At 31.3% G+C, this 19,968-nt stretch overlaps 3 protein-coding genes and 1 long non-coding RNA gene across 11 annotated transcripts; 2 read left to right on the forward strand and 2 right to left on the reverse strand.

The window, feature by feature from the left end:
- Positions 1-4,118: 4,118 nt before the first annotated feature.
- LOC127148261 (polygalacturonase-like) lies at positions 4,119-6,839 on the reverse strand. The gene is made up of 4 exons (XM_051081697.1): positions 5,923-6,839; positions 5,537-5,826; positions 5,109-5,337; positions 4,119-4,496 (listed from the first exon to the last, which is right to left on the reverse strand). Exons 1-4 carry the CDS (start codon positions 6,436-6,438, stop codon positions 4,275-4,277), a joined length of 1,257 nt encoding a protein of 418 aa, XP_050937654.1. The 5' UTR covers positions 6,439-6,839; the 3' UTR covers positions 4,119-4,274.
- Positions 6,840-7,972: 1,133 nt separating this feature from the next.
- On the forward strand, positions 7,973-10,227 carry LOC127148278 (uncharacterized). The gene is made up of 3 exons (XR_007819162.1): positions 7,973-8,170; positions 8,329-8,746; positions 8,832-10,227. It is a non-coding gene; the product is annotated as an uncharacterized LOC127148278 (long non-coding RNA).
- Positions 10,228-14,596: 4,369 nt separating this feature from the next.
- LOC127148266 (polygalacturonase-like) lies at positions 14,597-16,581 on the forward strand. The gene is made up of 4 exons (XM_051081703.1): positions 14,597-15,060; positions 15,342-15,631; positions 15,709-15,937; positions 16,071-16,581. The coding sequence occupies exons 1-4, from the start codon at positions 14,638-14,640 to the stop codon at positions 16,287-16,289; spliced, it is 1,161 nt and encodes a 386-aa protein (XP_050937660.1). The 5' UTR covers positions 14,597-14,637; the 3' UTR covers positions 16,290-16,581.
- A 1,276-nt stretch (positions 16,582-17,857) lies between these two features.
- On the reverse strand, positions 17,858-19,714 carry LOC127148274 (uncharacterized). 8 transcript variants are annotated; one of them, XR_007819150.1, is made up of 5 exons: positions 19,331-19,714; positions 19,129-19,184; positions 18,920-19,015; positions 18,764-18,808; positions 17,858-18,153 (listed from the first exon to the last, which is right to left on the reverse strand). XR_007819150.1 is itself a non-coding variant. In XM_051081725.1 (5 exons), the coding sequence occupies exons 1-5, from the start codon at positions 19,373-19,375 to the stop codon at positions 18,006-18,008; spliced, it is 387 nt and encodes a 128-aa protein (XP_050937682.1). In that variant the 5' UTR covers positions 19,376-19,714; the 3' UTR covers positions 17,858-18,005. The 8 variants fall into 8 exon arrangements, 5 of the variants coding, with proteins under 5 accessions (XP_050937682.1, XP_050937681.1, XP_050937680.1 ...); XR_007819149.1 differs by having other exon boundaries at positions 18,764-18,811; XR_007819151.1 differs by having other exon boundaries at positions 18,764-18,811; positions 19,262-19,714.
- Positions 19,715-19,968: the final 254 nt, after the last annotated feature.

Raw genomic sequence — 19,968 nt, forward strand, 5'->3', positions numbered from 1 at the left:
TTCTGCTTATATTGGTTTGAAGTTTTGTTTTGCATTGTTTTCTATAATTTTTTTTAATAAATGTGGACGTTTTTATTCCATTCCAAAAGCTGCCTTATTATTTTCACTTGTTTCTGCAATCCAGCGAGAGTTTTATTTTGAAGGAGGTGCAATGGTTTTGGCTGATGGAGGTGTTGTTTGCATTTATGAGTTTGACAAAATGAGATCAAAGGATAGGTAACCTAAAAGGATTTAGTCAGCTGTTGATTAGTGAAATTACTCATATCGGTTTATTTAGCCTTCTTTAAATTTCAACTTCGAGAGTTTTTTTTACAAGATTACACTCTACACATGGATTTGAATTCTGTATGTTTCTTTTGTAATGTTTGTACTTGGAGAAAGAAGATGAACAAATAAAAAAAAATTAAAGTAAAATAAAACATCAAAAGATGAATAAATAATTTTTTTTTTTTTTTTTTTTTTTTTTTAACTTTAACCTTCTTTGTTGATATTTGCAGACTACCATGGACCTCCGAAGGTTAACTGTAGGGAAAAATCCCATGAGCCCATCTAAGTGGAAGGAAGAGCACGTAAGACTTATCTTTTTCACACGAGGCTACTATCTCCTCATTTCTTTGTTCTTTCATTTTTAAGTTTTTTTTTTGTTCTTCCTATTAGCTTTCATCAAGTAGGAGAATTTAAGAATGAGAAGTTAGAAGTTAACCTCTTTTAGACTCTATCAAAATCTCTTACATTTTAACTTAATAAGATTGGCTTTTTTTATGATTCTTTTGTGTTGCTTCTTTCTTTCTACTCTTGTTTGTGGTATTATTTTCTTATAATGCCTCCATGATCTTTTTTTCCTTTTTAAGGAACTTGCACTAAATATCTGACTATTTTGGATGTTTGAAGTATCTTGTAGTGTGTTTTTTAAACCCGAGCTGTTCAATGCATTGGTAAAGTAATGAACTTGTATTATGTTATTGATCATAAGTTCACATTTCTTTTCTTGCTTTAGTCTAGTATGGGTTTGATTTCTTTTTGAAACTATTGATGCACTTAGATAGGAAGTGAATTTTTGTTTTCAGAATCCTTGCTCTATTGCATTATTCTATAGTATCTAGGTTTATGTTTGCGTAGGTCAACATAGAATTCGTGGAAATTTTAGCATTCAGGTGTGAACTTACACTTAATCAATAACATTTAAATGGTTGGTAGAATTTGGATATCATATAAAGCCATAAATTCTTCAACTAGCCTCTTAAGATTGCATGTTTAATGTCTTCAAAGACAGAAGACATTCAATTCTTTTCTTCTTTCTCCTAAGGTTTGTTGCCATTTTTTAAATGATGTTGTTCTTTGATCATTCTCTTGAGTTTTTAAGAATGTTATCCATTATTGCAGACTGGGTTGATTAAATGTCATTTTGTTTGTGATCCGAGTTGCACCTCTTCTGGCTAGATCTAATTTGCTCATTACCAGGGATATAGAGTGGGCAACTAAACTCCTGGCATCATCTTAAGAACGCAAAGAATGCTTGTGTAATTTGATAGATCCTTTTGTTGAATTGTGTTTCCAGCCTTTTAACTTTCCGTTTTTTTTAGCAAAAATCATGTTGATGATCAAACACACTTTTCTCATTTAATGGTATCTTGGCAACCCCTCCCCCTTCTTCTTTGTTGTTGGGTTATAATTGGTTTATTTATACATTCTATCTATATATTGGACACCAACTTCACATTGTGAAGAAAGCCTTGAATTTCACCTTTATTATATATGAATGAGCTTACACCCCACTCCTCTCTATATGATAAATTTTCAGTAAAAGGATTTGAATGTTTAGGGATGATAGAAAATGAGATGAAATCTTCTCTAAATAATCTTCTACTTCTTGTTTCAGTTTTTTGGTATTGTAACTTGGTTGTATTTGTTGTTTAACTTGGTTAATTAGTGATATAGATCTATTGTTTGTTTGGTTCTAAGTTTCTTCTCCTGAATTCAACTTGCTTTGTTTTCTATTCGTAATTTGGAATCCAATTACTTGCTTATGGTTTGGAATTTTGCTTTGTTATGCCTCTGTGTGAAAACATTACTTGAATTACTACCTGAGACTGATGCTTGAGTTGTTACAGTAAAGGAGTGTGTTATCATGAACTAGGTGGAATATCGAGTTGAAATGTATGTCATCTACCTTCTTTTACCGATATAGAGATGGATAGGTAGTGGATTAGTAGGATTTAGACTTTCTTGTTTGAGATACACGATCATTGTTTATGATTTTCTTTACTAGTGCTTATACTTATTCTTATTCTTATTATTTAGATTTTTAGACTCTATGTTGAAAATTACACTATATCTACATATGGAAATTAATTGGTTTTGTTTTATTTTCTTTTGTGTCCATAGCCTCTTAGAATGATTTTAAAGACATGCTTGAATAGTTTTGAGAAATTATTTTCCTCCATTGAATTTTGAGTTATTGAGTCAAATAACGTCTTTTCTATTTATTTAATGGTTCAAGTCAACACAAAATGTTGAATTACATTACAAAGTTATGTGAGAAAGTAAATAATTTTTAAAAATAAATGACATATCCAAATGATCATTCATTAGCAAACGTATGTGCATACGTGAACCACATATAACAATTACATCTTTGTTTCATTTATCGTGGTATTGTTGGTTTATCCCAAACTTCCATTTTGTAGTTTTACAGTTTGTTGTGGTGGACGTTGTTTATTCTTGACTTCCAATGATTTATATTTTGTGGTGTGGTGATATTTTTTTATCTATCACTAAAAGACTAAACCATGTGACGAATTTGAGAAATTTGAGATGTAGATTTTTTTTTCAACATTCTAGTATGACTTAATTGATAGAATGTTTTCACTTAATTTATGAAATCATGATTTCAAATAATGGAAGAATAAGGGATAAAGTAAGACATTATTTCAAATATTTATTAAGATCTAAAATATGGTCACGGTTTTCTAAAAGGATACAGTGGAGTGCTAAGGCCTCCATAGGAATGACTCCCTAATTTAATTATAGTTTTTGTTTTTCATTAGATCTTTTTCTTTATTTTTGTATCCAATCACAATGTACAAAGTCATTATCTTATTTTCTTTTTTTAAAATCATTCAACTTCTAGGATGTCCTTCAGATGTGCAAAATGCTATATGCTTTTTCATATTATATAATTACTAACACAATTTTCGTCTATATTGGTTAAAATCATAAGCTTCCAAGATCTGATTCAAAATGATATATTTTGAACCCTTACAAGCTTGTGGGCCAGTGGGAACAAAATAAAAATTGGATTCATTGGTAACATGGGGTTGATTTTATTAATCAAACAATAAACAGAAATAAATAGTGCAAAAGTAAAATGCAAGGAATTAAAACGAGTGAGGGTAGGCAGTGTTGGAAGATTCGTTCAAAGAAAATAGACTCAAGGATAAGAATTAACGAGGTTGATTATTATCATTAGCAGAGGATAATTCACAAGTTTAGTAAGTTGTAATTGATATTTTTTGTCGTTCTTGTATAGAGAGCATGTGTACAATTGGTATAGTTGTGTATTTCGTGATTGCTTTGTATGTTGTTTGATGGTCATTTAAATGTGGGCTAACTTACTCGTACATATTTGTATGCTCACCCCATTAGATTTTTTATGTGTTGAAATGAGCAATGCTACATTAGTGATGCTAAAACAGGGACTTGGAGAAAAGATTGATTATTTTTTATTGTTGTGAAGATTTTGAGTTGAATCTACAAGTATTGTTGCTTATACTTCCCGTCTTGAATAATTTATCTACGTTAAAATAGTTCAACTCGCTTTTTGCGTACTATTGTTGTTTTTAATTGATTAATTTTCTATTAGATTCCCCGTTAGATTGATCCTAATAAAGCTATCAAAAATTCAAGTAACTTTGTGAAAGTGATATAGTAACGGTTCAAGCAAACAAGCGTACTTAATCGAGCTTTTAGATTTACTAAATTTGATAAAAAATTCATTAGTTCCTCAAACTAACGAAGGCTCAAAATTAGAATTTATCGAAATAATTAAATGAAGCGTAGTATAATTTAGACATTTAAAAGTATATAAAACATGAGAAGGTAATGATAAGATACATAAGTGACATAGACCTCATATATTATTTTAAAGCTTATTTTGGTCAAAATGAATATAGTGAGGAATTGATTCTAACACCTTACATCTTTCCAATTCTAGATATGAAATTACATTCAATGCCCAATACTGATATTGTTGAACCTAAAGTGAATTACATTTGCTATACTAAGCAATTAGAAGGTTGAACTAGACCCAAGGTAGTTCCTGTTGCATATTCACACGATGCTTGGGCAATTTGATCCTTGAATATCAACTTTACATCTTTCAATCTTATTTCGTTGCATGGCCTTGCAGGGCTACACTCAAAGTTTATACCTACTTCAGTAGCTGACGTTCCATGGATGTCTTCATATCTTACATTACTAATCTTTACTCCAGAAGCCTAATATATTCATATTATATGTATATATATTACTGTTACAACAGTTTGAAATAATAACGATGGAAAAGAAAGAAAGAAAATGAAATCTCCAAAAAAACTTTGAAGCAAATTATAGTAAACAACTAATTTTGAAGTTATGTAGTAAAAGTAATTACTATTACATGAGGTGGAATTGTTTTTAATATCTTGAAATAATCTTGAATGGAAACTTTGAAGCATAAAATAAAGTTGAGTTACAATTCAGTTTTTGAAAACTTTTATAACGTATAATAAAGTCCATAAACATCTAAATTTAAAGACGAGTAGTTAATTACATTTATAATTTTGTACAATTATATATTATATTTCTTAACACGTGATTTTTTTTTAAAAATTAACACCATACATTCATACATATATATAATATATATAAGTAATACTTGGATCCGATATGTTTATGCACTATCATGTATGTTACCTCTAACATAAACAAAATATTTAAATAAGAAAAATAAAAAATTTTCACCAAAAAATTATGATTTAAGAATTTGATAAAGAATTAAAGAATGCATTAAATTTCTTTTGATATATGGTTTGAACATTTATGATCGGAATGAATGAGGAAATGGTTACCTGACCGGGGCAGCCTTGGTTATGTGGGCAGTAATTTTGATCAATGATGAGAGGGTTGTTGACATTGTCAAAAACAATGTGTTGAAAAAGAATGTTCTTTGCAAACCCATTGCTGGGCCTTCCCCAAGATTTAATCCTCACTCCATTCATTGTTCCGTTGAAATGAGCTGTTTTTAATGTCACATTTTCCACTCCAGCCTCTTCCCACCATTTCCCCAAACTCCCAATGCTACAACACAAATTTCACATTCCCACTCACTTTGTCATTGTAAGTGCAAAGATAACATTAACACCCGTAAAATGTTATTTACAATTTAATTAAAATTTGTAAGAATACCTCTTAAAAATCAAGTATAAAGGATTATTATGAGAGACACTCATTTGATTTTTTTTTTTTTTTTTTTTTGTCATTTATCCCTATAGCTTACCTGATTCCATGTCCAGGTCCACATGCAAGTCTTTCCATCCATAAATGGGAAGTCCCAGGGCCAATTGAGATGCAGTCGTCCCCGGTGCGAATGTTTGAATTGAGAATGGTAACATTTGATGATCTCTCCACATGAATGCCATCAGTGTTGGGGCTATTGCTGGCAGCTAAGACTTTCACTCCTTGAATCTTCACGTCTTGACAGTCATACACAACAATGTGATACATTTGGCTGTTAACTGAAGATAATCCATTGATCAATATATTCTGTGAATCTGAAACTTCCAACGTCTGGAAATTAGAAAACAAACAAAACAACATTGATTATTATTAATGATAGATAAAACCCTAAAAAGGAATATTCAAATTTTATTTAAATTTGCATACTGTTGCGCCAAGAGAGCAAGTGTTGATCCCTGAGTTTTTGCAAGCCCACAAGGTAGTTCCTTGGCCATCAAGAATGCCACCATAAATGGAAAGTGCATTTATACGTGAGAAAGAAATCCAGGTTCTTGATTTGGCCAGAACCTTAAAATTCGAAGAAGCCACAAGTGTGCCGTTGATGAGAAAGGTGATAGAATTATAGTTACAAGGTCCAATAAAGTTACCACTTTGAACGTAGAATCTTCCTTTGGGCACATAAACGGTAGACGCAACTGTAGAGGAGCATGCACGAGCCCATGCAGACTGCAACGCATGAGAGGCATCGGTCTTACCATCCGGCTTGGCTCCAAGATTGACGATATCAAACGTCAATCCACCAGCAGCAGCAGTCAAGGCGTGCTTCTTTAACAGAAGAGCAAGGAAAATTATAACAACAACCATCATTTCAAATCTTAAAAATCTACAAAGGGATAGTCTTTTGCCAAAGTATGGGAAAAATAAAAAGGGCTGTGAAGGCATATTTATAAACTCATAATAAGACAAAATACTTGCATGTTGGCCAATTTACAACTATTTTCTCGGTCCCAACTTAGTTTATAAATATGCCTTCATAAAAAATTTGTAGGAAAACATAAAAAATAAATCTTTAGGTGCAGCCCAACTAATATACATAGAAGGATCATAGAAGGATAAAGGTAATGAGTAATATTTTTAATGTTAATAATCAAGTCCATTACAAAATTTTAAAATAAAGCAAATTCTATCAATGAGGTAGTTTACCGGTCAGTAGACTACTGCCAGTGATATAGTATGTCGATGATTGACTATGAAAGTTTGGATATCTCAATTTTGCTATTATTTTGCAAAGGATGTAGCCTAGCCTAGGCTATAAATACCTTTGTGTAGTCCACGAGTTATCTAATTAGTAACTGTTATTTTAAGAACTTTTTACATTTTACAAAAAAAAAAAGTTAGATTATTAATTTATTACCATGTGATAAACGAATGGGATATAGGCACAAATAGGTAGAGCCATGACTACACCGAATTATTGTGCTATATTTGTCAATAATTTTGGTTTGCTTGCGTTTCTTAAATAAATGTGTGCATTTTCCTTTAAACTAACCAGGCAACAAAAATAACATTTAAAAATATATAAAGGAATAGTTTGCTGCATGACAAACTATTATAGGATAATTTGGAGGATGCAAAACATATGAGAATTTATTTAATACTACAGAGTAAGGGAGAATTTTCCATACTACCTAATTTTCATCGTACACTACAAATATGATAGCAGTAACATTTAAGAATAATGTGTGGTTCATAAAAGAAATTGACATGACGTGTTAGGTTATAAATGTGCGTTCGATCACCAAGTGTATATATCTTGAATAATAGTGGTGTAAGTGTTTTTTTCATGAAATTAGTTAGGAAGTTGAGTTTAAAAGTGGTTAGACATTGACCAAAATATGGCTCACTTAAGATAGAAGAGGTAAATATGAAGTGACGTTGGGAAATGTAATTGATATATGAGGAGGAGGAGGAGTGTTGGACAATGATGGGAAGTATAATTGTCCAAGGAAATGAATTACCAAATAGAAAAACTCCTTTTTAGGAATGAAACATAATTTCACGTCTCTCCCACCTAATTAACCCTCTTTTGGGCTATCACATCTCTTCTTTTGTTGTGTATTATTCATTAGATTTCTAGTTACATTGATGATTACTTTTTTGTCGTTAAGGTTGGTTCATGGAATGATAATTAGGACCTTTAGTTAATCAAAGCTAGACATTGTCATAAGATCTTTTTGTTCATTGTATGGAATATACATTTTTATAAAGTATGGAAATAAACAATCATATACTTCTCCACTAACTCTTTTATTTTAATATAAATTTTTTATGAGTTTCAAAATGTTATAGTTTTAGTTGGGTATGTTTTGCGCTTTCATTTAGTTGTTGGGGCTATATTTGACTTACTTTTTGTAACTTAACTATCCTCTATTTAATTACTTGTTCAATAGATCTCCTATTTTATAGGAAATATTGATCTAGACATCACAACGAGCCCAACACAATGAAAATCACTCAAAGTGAAGCTAAAGCAAGCAAGAACGGACCAAGAAACGTTAGAGTGGCATTTTTTAAATAATCAAAAGAAAAGCGCCACAATACCAAAGGATGGCACTTGAAGGCAATACCCATAAAAACACGAAGTGTCGCGACACCCAAGTCAAGGGCCGTAGATGTAAGCTCTCATTTTATTCTCCTTTTAATTATATTAATTTTTCCTAAGTTGTGAAAAACAAGTAGAATCCAATTGTAAATTCTTTATGGGTTGAATCATTTTGATGAGAAAATTTTAGAATCAATTTTATTTTGGTAATGATTTGGAAACTTTATTAGGTATTCAAAAAGAATGAAGATAAGGGTAAAAAGTGAGTTTAATTTGAAGGAAGGGGCATTATGGTCATTTTCTATTTATTATTACTTTTTTAAAAAGAAAGAAATCGGGAAATTCTTTCGAGCACGTAACCCCTCTTCTCGAATCTTTTCCCTTCATCGGCTCCTTCCTCTCGTTGTCATCTCTCCCTATCTCTCTGTCATTCTCTTCCGCTCACCATCCCTCTCCATCACCATTGCTAAGTTGCACATCCGCTCATTGACGTCCCGTGAACACCATCATTGCCACCGTGCCATTGTTGTCCTGCTTACCTTGTACCATATCTTAAAATGTCACGCCATCACCCAACCAACCGAAGATCAAGTTAGCCACGGTGTCCATGTTTCTTTCAAATCCACCACTTAGAGTAAGATTCTCAAGGTTCGAGGTTGTCTTTTTAGGTCATTTGGAATACCCATTAAGTTTATGCTTGATTTTAACATTACATATTATATTTTAATGCTAGATTTGAATTTTAGAATAGCTAACCGATGGTCGGTGGGTCTATGTGCACATATGAGCATGGTTGAATCAAGGTTGTTACTGTAGAAGGTACTAAATATGCATGAGCTCAGTTTGGTTCTGTTTTTCCATGTGGATATGGGTCACGTGTGGACTATTTTGGGTCATTTATTTAATATTCTACCATGGTTGGATTGAGTACAGGTTTGTAGGCATTACTTTTGATTTATAGTATTATGTGATGATAACGTTTTAATTATTATTTCATTATCGATGCATATTTACACATTTTTTAGAGCATGTTTTACGAGCTTTTACTTCTAAAAATTTTCCACTCACTGGGTTGGATTGGGTGGAGGTTGTTACTGTGTAAGGTTCTTGAAGCTCACTAAGAGCTCAATGACTATTGCTGAATATAAGAAGAAGTATAGAGAACTATCTAAGTACGCCACTAGTGTGATTGAGGATGAGGATGAAAGGTGCAAGCGATTTGAAGAAGGATTACGAGAGGATATTCGTACTCCTATAATAGCTTGTGCATAGTGGATTGATTTCTCCAAATTAGTAGAGACGACTGCTTGTCGTGCCAACCCAACGGTACCAAAAACTTAGACTTGTTGCCAGCTAATTTAGCTTTGGAGCTTAAGAGAATCATGTTGTTGCTTACGTTGGTATTTAAATCTACTTGAAGAGTCATTAATCATGGTCATTGCATAGATACTCTCTATGTATCTCTTCATCATGTAACTTCTAAGTCCTCGTTGAGTGCAAATTTTTCTGTTGCTTGTCCAAGTGTGAGCGAAACAATAGGTTTATATGAGTGATCCAGAGTTGAACACAGAGAATTGATATCAAAACTTAGATCTAGGATTCACTAGGGGTTTAGGCAATATAAAATGAATAACCTATACAGTGTGAAAGAATGTAAATTTAACTCTGTCTACTTATCTACACTAGAGAATCTGTAAAGAAAAATTAAGATGGATGCGAGATGAAATTGTGAACTAACTTGTATAAAAGAAGGGGGTGAAGGAAAGTCTGTGCATTACCAGGCGATTAAGCAATAAGAGAATCTTGATGCGATATAACTAAGTTGACCAGCTTATGACGAAGGCGAGCACCTCTTGGTGTCTTCAAACGTCACACTTGCTCACCTCTCGGGATCCAAATGACCAAGCTGTCTTAAACTAGTTATACCTAGAACGCTTCACTTACAAGACTTATAGAGCTTCTCATTTAAGGGTGACAACCTCTAGACACCTAATACCCATACTTGTTCTCCTTTGGAGACATAAATGATGGAAGTTATCTCACCAAGGTGGAGTTTGTCTCCAAGCTCCTCCTCGCGTGTTAGCCATATCCTTGCTACTTACCTTCTTTGGTAGATGGCGATATACACTGTCCATGTGAACTTTTTTCGTTTTCAAAATTATTCTATAGAGTGTAAATATTTTACTGGTCTTTTATATTTTTTTTTTAAAAAACCCATTTACTAGTAGAGTAGTAATATGAATAATAATAATTATTATTATAACGAATGAATTTGAATGTAGACTTAAACTTTGCCTAGAATACTTTTGAATGTTTTTCATTTCTTATTTTGAATGGATTTGTATGTAGTCATGCATTTTACACAAATTTAGGTTTCATTTATTTGAGGTAAAAAACACTTGGACTTCACTTGTTTGTTTGATTATAAAATTTTTTAAAAATTAATATAACATATTTAGATCATTTACATAAATATGACATTTGTTTAGTGCAAATTTCAATTTTAGTAGAAAAGGAAAGAATGAAAAATATTCTAAATTATGAAAAAAAAAAAGCAACTTGGTGACCTAACCAGGAAGTTAGGTCGGGTCGGGTTGAGTTGGTCCATGGACGTTTAACTGACAGAGTTCAATTTTTACTGATTCAAGGTCTTTGGATTAGTCCTTGATTTACTTCTAATTCGATTGATGTACGCCCTTATTAAGAACTCCATTGTCTCTTGACTTTGAGCTATTCTCTCCATTTTCTGAAACTTTTTGTTGATTGAACTCTTTTTTAAAACATTCATTCTCTCTTTTTTTAAAAAAAGAAATGAGGAGTGTAAAATGCATTTGCATATGGGTAGAATACAATGGTTATTGCCTAAGGATTAGGTGGAAGAGGAGACGACATGTCGTAATGTGAAAAGGACAAAATTAGTAATTTCTTCTCCGTTTTATCCTCCACCTCTTGCGCCCTTCCACATTTTCCGTTCTATTTTCTTCCATTTTTTCCTCTCCTTATTTGTTCCACTTTCTCAAATGACAGTCCTACCCCCTCCCCGTACTCTCTCTTTTCTTTTTATCCAATTCCAAATTTTTCAAACTAAACCAAATTGATTTTACACTCTTTGAGTCTGTCATATATAATATGATAGTCTTTTTCAATTTATCTCATAATAATGTTTCAAAATTCCATGTCAAATACTCCTTTCCATGAAAATACCTCTTCCAAAATTATATAAAAAATATCTGTTTTTTTTTTTTTAAATAACTTTATAGTATTTATGATTTTGAAAGTAATTTTAAATTTTTATAATTAATTAATATATTGTATCTACATATTTGCAGTTTCTTTACTTTTCAATTTTTTATAATATGAATTTTCGTCCTCTTGTATGAAATTATATTATTAGAATAATTTCAAGTTAACTAAGAACCATTCAAATCTTGGTTCTATCAGTCAATTTCATAGTTGATGTTAGATAATGATTTAACTCACTAGAACATAATTTGACATTTGGCTAGGGTTGACCTGGACAATCATGTGCTTTGAGTTGAGCCATGTAAGGGAACATGTTATTTGCTGTTTATTTGATTGAATTGGACATTGTTCAAGTCAATCCTCTCTTGTAGAAGTATTTTCGTTTTAAGATGGTATTCTTCACCTATATCTTATTATTTTTTAGACTCTGTCACTTCTATCATTAATGTTTGATATTATTAGTATATCTTTGATCTAAAATCAACCATAATTTAAAAGAATATTTGGGATGATTTGCAAAAGTAGCTTGTTAATCAAGCTAAGTATAAGTATAATAGTTATAAATAATAATAATAATAATAATAATAATAATAATAATAATAATAATAATAATAAAAGTATAATAATAAATAATAAAATAAAATTGGGGAAGATAGCACAAATATTTGAAATATGGAGAAATTGAAAAAAATATTAAAGGAAATAATGGATGAAAAGGGAGAGGTTGAAAGCATGATGATGATGATGATGATGATGATGATGATGATGATGATGATGATGAAATGCTGTGTGTGTTGAAGGCAACAGAAAGTATGGGGGATTGGAGCAATTGTGCATCATCACACAAATTGGAGCAACAGAAAGTATTGAATTGCAAGAATTAAGAATGGAGAATAGAATTCTTACGAAATAAAAATACAATAATCAAAATATTACAATTCTATCTAATTTGAAAGATATGAGAAAGATATTATGTACAAATATATATTGAGAAATTATATTATATGTAAAATATGAAAAGGAAATGAAAATAAAATTATTTTCTAAGAACATAAATAATGTATCAAGTTTATAATATTTGACTGCGTTTGAGACCTCACCCATTTTTATATATAATTTTTTGCAATTCGCATGAAAAATATTAAAATATTCTAAAAAAAATATCTAATGTCTATTAAAGATCATCTACATGTATTCTGTTAAAATGTTCCATCATAACTTGCTATATAGCAATTTATTTTTCTTTTTTAAAAAATATTTTAGATGTGTGGTGAAAAAAAAAAACATAAAAATAGACGATGCTTGAAATACACTTTTTAAGTATTATCCTTATAGTAACATGCAACACATGTAGGACTATTAAACCCCCTCCCCAAAAGATCACTAACTATAACGAAAGAGAAAGAAAAGTCTATTCGCGAATGACCACTTTAGAGTTTAAAAAGAAAATCAACCAAATGAATAGAAGTAATGAAAAAAAAATAAAATTTTATTAAAATTACTAAAATTATATTTTATACTTCATTAGTGATGTTTTAATGTAAGTTACAAAATTCAAATATCAACATATCGTATATTATTGATATAGGTTTAGATACGATTAAAAGTTGGTTTCACTTTTTTAATTTGAGAGCAACGAAGAGAACTAAATTAAATTAATCGGTTTTATAAATAAATAACCCATACCATTGACTTTCATGTGTTATTTTGACTATTCTTTGTTTTGTTCTAAATATTCTGGATTGAGCAATTTTGCTATTTTCATACCAGAATTGGGTCTATATAATTTCTTTATTTTATAGATTAAAATTAGACATCTTTTGTTAACACTTTTCTCGATACCAAACCTACGATGTCTATAATAATTATTAGTCCTTTTTCTAAATAACAAATATAAATGCACCATAATATATAATTAATATTGAATATAATTAATATTAATTGTTAGGATTTATTTTCTAATATAAATACACACATTCGATTTGGTTTAGTTTAGCAATTAAAAAAAAAAAAGAATTTGTCTTCCAATCCAGTCTATCAATGTAATCGTCAATTTAGGTAATCTTCGATTGAAGGGGAGGTGATGAAGATGACAGGTGACTGAAGCGGCGTGACCAACCGCAGGCCAACGCAGTTAGCGAAGATTGTTTACGATCAGGAATTCTTACTGCGACCAACAGAATCAACGAGATAGAATGCTTGAGCAATTGATGGCGGGGAAGCCGAAAGTAAGTCCCTGGATGCATCCTATCCCGGAGAATCAGCAGTAGTTGCATGGTCAGATCAATCCAGGTCATTCAGACAAAGTCGGGTGACGTCGTCTTCCTTAAAGAAGAGATTACCAAAAGAGGCTTGAAGACATTGTCAGACATATCTTTTCAGCTTTTCTTTAATTTGCATATCAAACAGTACATATCCGTTTCCATTGGTTTGGTTTATTGTTGCAATAAAAAATATTTGAAATCGACGATTAAAACATTGATGAAAAAAATCAATTATTTTAATTTAAAGAAAATATTAATAAAATACTTACATAGGAATAGTTGATTTCAACCAATAATTAACAAATCATAAAATGATAAATCGAAGGAAATAGAAGATTTGTAATTATAATAAACCATATAGTTCGACAATAATGATGGATCAAATTACAAATTTAGAAGTATAGTTGTTACAAACACCATAGTTTATGTCATTTTACCTCAATTATTTTTATTTTTTTCGACTCAACATACTACACGGAAAGCTTTAAAAGGGCCAAGAATTTACCATCATTCAAACTCCTTATCCTGAGTGCTTTATTATTATTTTTTATTTTTCCTTTTGAGTTGTTTATCTTCAAAATCTATATATATTATTTTAATTTATTTGTTTTATTTTGAAGAACCCTAAACTTCAAATTATTTTGACATAATGAGAAGGAATTAAGGCACACATTGCGTAAGGGTTCAACATTTTTTTTCCTCCAAAACGAAAAAAGAAAGAAAGAAAACATGTGAGGCCATATTGGTCATTTCATTTGCCCACATTCAGTGATTAAAGCCATAAATAAAGAAAACTCCTTTTCAATCAATCCTCAATTTTCGAAGTTTTTTTTTTTTTTTTTTTTTTTTTTTTTTTTTTTTTTTTAAATTTTAAAAAAGCATAAGAGAAACATCCTTTTAGACCTAAATTTTCCAACAAAGGAATTAGTTATATTTCTCCCCCCCTCTGTAGTCTATATAAACCCCTCAAAACCCATCCAATTTCCCCACCACAACACACCCACATTCTCAACTCTTTCGTCTCACTTTATTATGGCTCTTCACAAAACCTTATTCATTCTTTTCCTCTTCCTCACTTTGGCCTCGGCTTCCACCTTTAACGTAGTCGATTTCGGTGCAAAACCCAACATCGGAACCGACTCATCGCAGGCGTTCGAGGAAGCTTGGGCTAGTGCATGTCGTGCAACGACAGCCGTGTCCATTTATGTTCCAAAAGGGAGATTCTATGTGAAAAGTATAGCATTTGAAGGGCCTTGCAATAATAATGATATCACTATACGAATTGATGGGACGCTTTTGGCTCCATCAAACTATGCTGTGATTGCAAATTCAGGAAATTGGATCACTTTTAAACGTGTTGATGGTGTTAACGTGTTTGGTGGCGTTCTTGATGCCCAAGGATTTGGATTATGGGCTTGCAAGAATTCCAAAAGCTCTTGCCCCTCCGGAGCCACGGTAAATTAAATTTGTCCAAATATTATTTAGTCTCCAATTTTAACTATGTACTTTTAATTTATACACATATGACATATTACAATTTTTTATATAAAAATTTAGTTTATTTAAAAAAATGAAAAAGACTTTGAGCAGCGATTAGTGGACTAAAATTGAACCATATATATTTTAGCCCATGTTTTTTTTACGTAAGTTACCATTTTTATTTATTTCCTTCCACGGAGATTTTCTTTCTAATTATAAAACATTGTCAAATATTATTTTTTCCTCCTCTGGTGCAGTCGTTGGAATTTTCCAATTCAAAGAATATAATGGTTAGTGGCTTAACGTCACTAAATAGTCAAATGTTCCACATAGTAATCAATGGTTGTCAAAATGTGAAAGCACAAGGACTGAAGATATCAGCTGCTGGTAATAGCCCAAACACCGACGGCATTCACGTAGCATTATCCTCAACGGTTACTATCCTCAACTCTATAATTGGCACGGGCGACGATTGCATTTCAATAGGTCCTGGCACGTCGAACTTGTGGATTGAGAATGTTGCTTGTGGACCTGGACATGGAATCAGGTACTCAATTGAAAAAAATTAATAAAAGTTTAACCTTGACAATTAAAGCTAAGATATAACTTTTATTTGGTTATCAGCATTGGGAGTTTAGGAAGAGAAGTGCAAGAAGATGGTGTTGAGAATGTAACAGTTAAATCTGCTACATTCACAAACACACAAAATGGGGTCAGAATTAAAACATGGGGAAAGCCGAGCAATGGATTTGCAAGAAGCGTTATCTTTCAAGACATTGTAATGGTCAATGTGGAAAATCCTATCATTATTGATCAAAATTATTGCCCCGACAACAAAGGTTGTCCTGGACAGGTCAGTATGGATTTCCGTTTTAAAAAAGTTTTTTTTTCAATGCATGTTTATGCAAGCAATTTAGTTATCTAATCACAACTTTTTTTTTTCTATAGAATATTTCTTATCTTATTTATTCTTTTTGTATAATTAGGATTCTGGAGTTAAAATCAGCGATGTGACATATCGAAACATACACGGAACATCAGCGACGCAAGTTGCGATGAAATTCGATTGTAGCTCGAAATTTCCATGCAATGACATAACTTTGGAGGATGTGGAGTTGAGTTATAAGAATGAAGCAGCTGAAGCTTCATGTAGTCATGCTGAAGGAAGTGCTGCTGGTTTAGTTCAGCCATCAAGTTGTTTGTAGACAGGTCTTAGAACTATGTAATATATAATTTTATAATTATATTATAAGGTCCTCTAGGGTTAGCTAGGGATATGTTACCTGTCTTAGCATAGATAAGAATTGAAGTTCCAAGGTTGAGGTTATGGTACTAGCAAGTAGCAACCCACTATGGGGCGTGTTCGTTTCCAGAGTCAACATCGAGTTTTCTAGATTTTTGTTTAATTAGTTTAGCACCTTTGATCAACATTAATTAATCTACTAGTGTCGACCATTTTATTGCTATTTTAAAGGTGAATGATTTTTATTACACTTACCTATCTATTACTCGTTATTTTAGTGGATTGAAATAAAACTTGTTGTATGGTGTCCAATTTTAATCTCTATCAAACCCCAACGATCTATACATAGCACACAGATCCATGACAATAAGTATATTGGAATTCACGTTGAAATTGTTAAAATCATTTTTGCTATTTAAATATTTATATATAATTTTAGACTTTTAAAATCAATATAATTATAATACTATCGAAATTAATTTGAATGATTAAAAAAATATTTTATAATGATTTTGAAATCGTAGAGAAAACAATTTCAACCATTCTAAAACCACTTATAAACATGTCCAAATTAAACAGGGACAACAAATTTGTCAAAAAAAAAGTGTTTTCTAAAAACCATTTTTTAATATTACAATTAATATAGAGATAGAGTATAAAACTATTTTCTAATGGAAAAAATGTTATGTCAAATGATTGAATCTCACTTTTAATTTGTTCTATCATTTAATATTGGATATATTGATCACATATAATCGAGTGTATATAGATTAAGGAGGTTAATTAATTCATTAAGCATCGTAATAATCAAGCTTTGACTCTTTTAAACGAAAACATATTCTCAATCTCAATTGTATTTCTTTTTTAGATTACAAAATTTTAGAAGTATTTTAGTTATTGAATAATTGAAAAACATTTTTAGTTTGCAAGTCAAACTTTGTATACAAAATAAATTCAATAGATTTAGTTAGAAGCAAGGTAAACCAATGGAACTTGTGTGTGTTCCTTTTTATTCAAACTAAAATGGATTAGAAAACAAGAGAAAGATTGTGCATACAATATGCATATAACATGGGCAAGATTTCAGTATATTTTAATGTAGCCCATTTTTAGGGGATGCCATTGGAAATTCCTCTTAGTTATACCAATCGTGTATGCCAATATTTTCCGATAATGTCAGCTTCGATTTTATCGGTATTGTTGCCAACCATAAATTAAACAAAACTTTTAGAAAAAAAGCAAATCAAACTAATAGAAAAAATCCAAACTAATACTCAATAAGAAAAAGAAAATAGTGAATTGAATTTAGGGTTTTTTTATAAAAAAATTTAACAAACCGATAACATATTTACGAGGGGTCTATTCAATAACATAACAAAGTGGAAAATTATTTACACTCTATAGAACAATTTCAGAAACGAAAAATCCATAGACCCACCATGTGAAATACCAAAAATACCCTAATAAATGTGCGATTAATTGTCCGCGCGCCCGATTAATGTTAATAAACGATTATTAGACGCCATCATGTAGAATAATATACAATTGATACACGATCTTGTAAATTACCAAATATATATAAACGATAAAAAATAAACGCTAAACGATAACAAACGATAACGTTATTTTGATATTCATATATATTGCACCTACCCTTGTGTACAAGTTTCATTAATGTCTAATTTGATGGTCTCGTTAAAAATATAGGTTCACTGGCTAATTGAGTGCAGACACCGAAACAACAAGGGTAAATGATGAGGAATTTAAGACATACTGATATAGCTGTGCCGTTTATATAGAAATCAATCGGCATCTCCACCGACCAGCTGCAAATGTAGCAACAGTTAGTTAACCTCTATAAGAAGATAAATACGGCAGAATGTTGGTCAAAAAGTATATTCAATCAAAACAAGAAAAAGTGTAATGATCTATTCAGAATCTGTTCAAAGAAAAATTCAGCACTTGCATAAACAATGAATGATTAATGCAGAATACTATGTATGGTTAAATAACAAATTTAGTCGGTAAACTTTAAATCTGTAAGAAATCTAATAGACACAAAATTGAAAATCTAACGTTCAGGACTAACTTGAGCCTTTTATTTTAATATTTAGAAATCTTAGCACGTATGGTCCAACCAATAAACTATTTCCATGGACATAAAATTCAAATTTATATTTAAGAATTTTGTTTAGTGCTAAGAATGAAATCTTGTTTTCTACTTCTTAAAAATAATAGTAATAATAATAATGAAAAGCGTAAGATTCTCTCTTAGGAAAATATCAATTTTGAGCTTGTGTTCAAATATCCAAGGTAATTCTAAAACAATGAACTTAACTTATGGCCGATAGTAAAAAAAAGGACCAAAAACATAAGAAGGTAAAACGAATCAAAGAAAAAAACATAGAGTCCTTGCTCATCATCTTGCTCAATTACGTAAGGGACTTGTAGTTCTGCAAGAACTTGAAAATGCTCCAAATGCTCCTTGTTTAAAAAAGAAACCCTTGGATTAGAAATAACAATCCCAATTGTTTTACTTTATCCATACAAACAGCCTTAAGATTGCTTATTCATTAACCAACTACTACTTACAAATACTTGTGGTTCTTAAAACTTAAAATTCTCCTTCGCATTTCATCAAATAGCTTATGTTCATCTTTCACTTTAGCCACAATTTTTACCACCAACCTAATAAAAAAGAAACAATAAGAACCCAGAAGAGAAAATCCATCAAATTTCCCATTAAATATTTGTACGGTAGAACAAACACAAATATCGGAAAAAGGAAACAAAAAACGCACTTGTGATTGCGATTGAAAGGCACTTCCAGATGTGTTTTGTCGATTTCTTCCTACAGCTACCCATTAAAAATTTTCAATTCCTTAAAGAAACAAAAACTCCATCTAACAATTATACAGGAACAAAATAACTCACAAAAAGAGAGCTTCTCCCAACTGAAAAGGATGAGAAAAGGAATGGATTCTCATTTAGTTGTTTTTGTACCTCTGCATTATGTGGATTCACATGGATATTTTCTAGATTTTGCATCAAACGGATGAGGGAGGAGAAGCATCGAACAACTTGAGACGACGAACGAAGATGAATAGGGAAGAGGAAGAGACAGCAGTGGCTAGAGGTTGATTTCGACGGCGAACGTGTATCACAGCGGATGCGAGGGTTTTTGCGAGCGTTTGGTGAGCTCCTTCAAATGACACCAAGAGCATTTTCAAGAGAGAGAGAAAGTCGAGATCTACGGCGGCTGGAGCGTTTGCGAGAGAGAGGGAAAGTTGTGCTTTCACGAATTGGAGAGCGTTTGCCAGAGAGAGACTGCGTCAGCCAAAGCATTTGAAGGGTTTTTGCGAGTGTGTTTGCGAGAGGAAGGGAAAGTGTTGCCGACGAAAGGGAATAATTATTTTTTTAAGAAAAATATTTTAATGACACAAAAATTACGTTGTTAATTAACGACGTAAAATTTGTGTCAAAAAAAATTAAATAACGACGCAAAAAATGTGTTATTAAAAATTCTGCATTTTATATTTTTAATGATACATTTTACTCCACCCCATCCTTTTTTTATTTTTAATGACACAATGTCTTGATTAGTAGTGTCATTAAAATCCATTTTTCTAGTAGTAGATATA

Source organism: Cucumis melo, chromosome 2, assembly GCF_025177605.1.
Source record: "Cucumis melo cultivar AY chromosome 2, USDA_Cmelo_AY_1.0, whole genome shotgun sequence".
Taxonomy (NCBI): domain Eukaryota; kingdom Viridiplantae; phylum Streptophyta; class Magnoliopsida; order Cucurbitales; family Cucurbitaceae; genus Cucumis; species Cucumis melo.